General features: G+C 51.3%; 1 protein-coding gene across 1 annotated transcript; it reads left to right on the forward strand.

Annotated features, from left to right (window-relative positions):
• The first annotated feature begins 469 nt into the window (after nt 1-469).
• LOC119365772 (pathogenesis-related protein 1-like) lies at nt 470-1,388 on the forward strand. The gene is made up of 2 exons (XM_037631416.1): nt 470-764; nt 848-1,388. The coding sequence occupies exons 1-2, from the start codon at nt 578-580 to the stop codon at nt 1,141-1,143; spliced, it is 483 nt and encodes a 160-aa protein (XP_037487313.1). The 5' UTR covers nt 470-577; the 3' UTR covers nt 1,144-1,388.
• Nucleotides 1,389-1,443: the final 55 nt, after the last annotated feature.

Below are 1,443 nucleotides of genomic sequence, written 5' to 3' on the forward strand. Positions count from 1 at the left end.
GATCCATAAAATACGCAAGGCAAGCATTGTGAGTACTAGCTTTTCTGCTTACGAAAATAATTTACTACCCATGATGGTAGCTACATGTGGCCCCAATTTTTATCTCTGATTATTTGAGAAAAAAATATTTCTACATGTAGCCCACTGAAAGAGTGGCGTTTTCTTTTCCCACCAGACACCAACCATGCCATATGCCAACCACACCTGTCACCATCATTTTCGTTTGGCATTACCGTATTTTACTCCCTGGAACACATTCATTGCACACCAGAATCAATAAACGTTGACGACGAGGGCCACGAGGGGTGCCATCCATCATCCGTGCCAACCCTGCCTGCATAATTAAGTCTGAACTGCTGTCCCTCGTGGAAACTCGGCGACCGGCGACCTCACCAGACCCATCCGCCACCAACCCCGCTCTCCAGGACGCCTATTTATAGCTCTCGCCGCGCACGCTCTCGGCAACCAAGCAGCCGCTGCAACATACTGTACAATTACTTTGCACTAGCAACACAACGCTCTTACTGAGCTCATAGCGTTTGCACCTGCCCATCTTAACTAGTTGATCACCGCAGCAATGGCCTCCACCAACAGCTGGACCCACGAGATCGAGTCGTCGGTCGCGGCACCGCGCCTGTTCTGTGCCGGCGTCATGGACTGGCACACTCTGGCACCCAAGCTCGCGCCCCACATCGTCGCCAGCGCCCACCCCGTGGAGGGCGAAGGCGGCATCGGCAGCGTCAGGCAGTTCAACTTCACCTCAGGTACATACATATGCACCACATACAATGCACGCATGTCACCTCAGTCAGGCGGCGGCATAATGCGCGATTCTTTGCTCTTGCAGTCATGCCCTTTACCCTCATGAAGGAGAGGCTTGAGTTCCTGGACACGGACAAGTGTGAGTGCAAGTCGACCCTCGTCGAGGGCGGCGGCATCGGCACGGCGATCGAGACTGCGACGTCGCACATCAAGGTGGAGCCGGCGGCCAACGGAGGGTGCTTCGTGAAGGTGGACTCGACGTACAAGCTGCTGCCAGGCGTGGAGGTGAATGACGAAATCACCAAGGCCAAGGAATCCGTCACCGCCATCTTTAAAGCCACCGAGGCCTACCTCATCGCCAACCCTGACGCCTACAACTGAATCAGTTGAGAGGGATCATATATGATTATGATGTCCCTAGTTTGATTCTTTTGTGCTTTCTTCCCGATGTAATAAAGCTGCTCCATCTCTAAGCTACAAATAGTAACGCCGAGGGCGAGAGCACCGAGCAGAGTGTGGACGTGAGAAGTTTAAAATTTAGTATTTGTAACTACTAAAGGGGCCTGTTTGTTTGATGATGTTGGTGCTTGCTTTATGTGAAATACCTAAACGCTCTTGTTTTCTTATATATTTGGAATTGGAAGATTATGTATCGATTCGTGAGGAAAACACCATGAGAGA

Source organism: Triticum dicoccoides, chromosome 2B (genome assembly GCF_002162155.2).
Source record: "Triticum dicoccoides isolate Atlit2015 ecotype Zavitan chromosome 2B, WEW_v2.0, whole genome shotgun sequence".
NCBI classification, from domain to species: Eukaryota; Viridiplantae; Streptophyta; class Magnoliopsida; order Poales; family Poaceae; genus Triticum; species Triticum dicoccoides.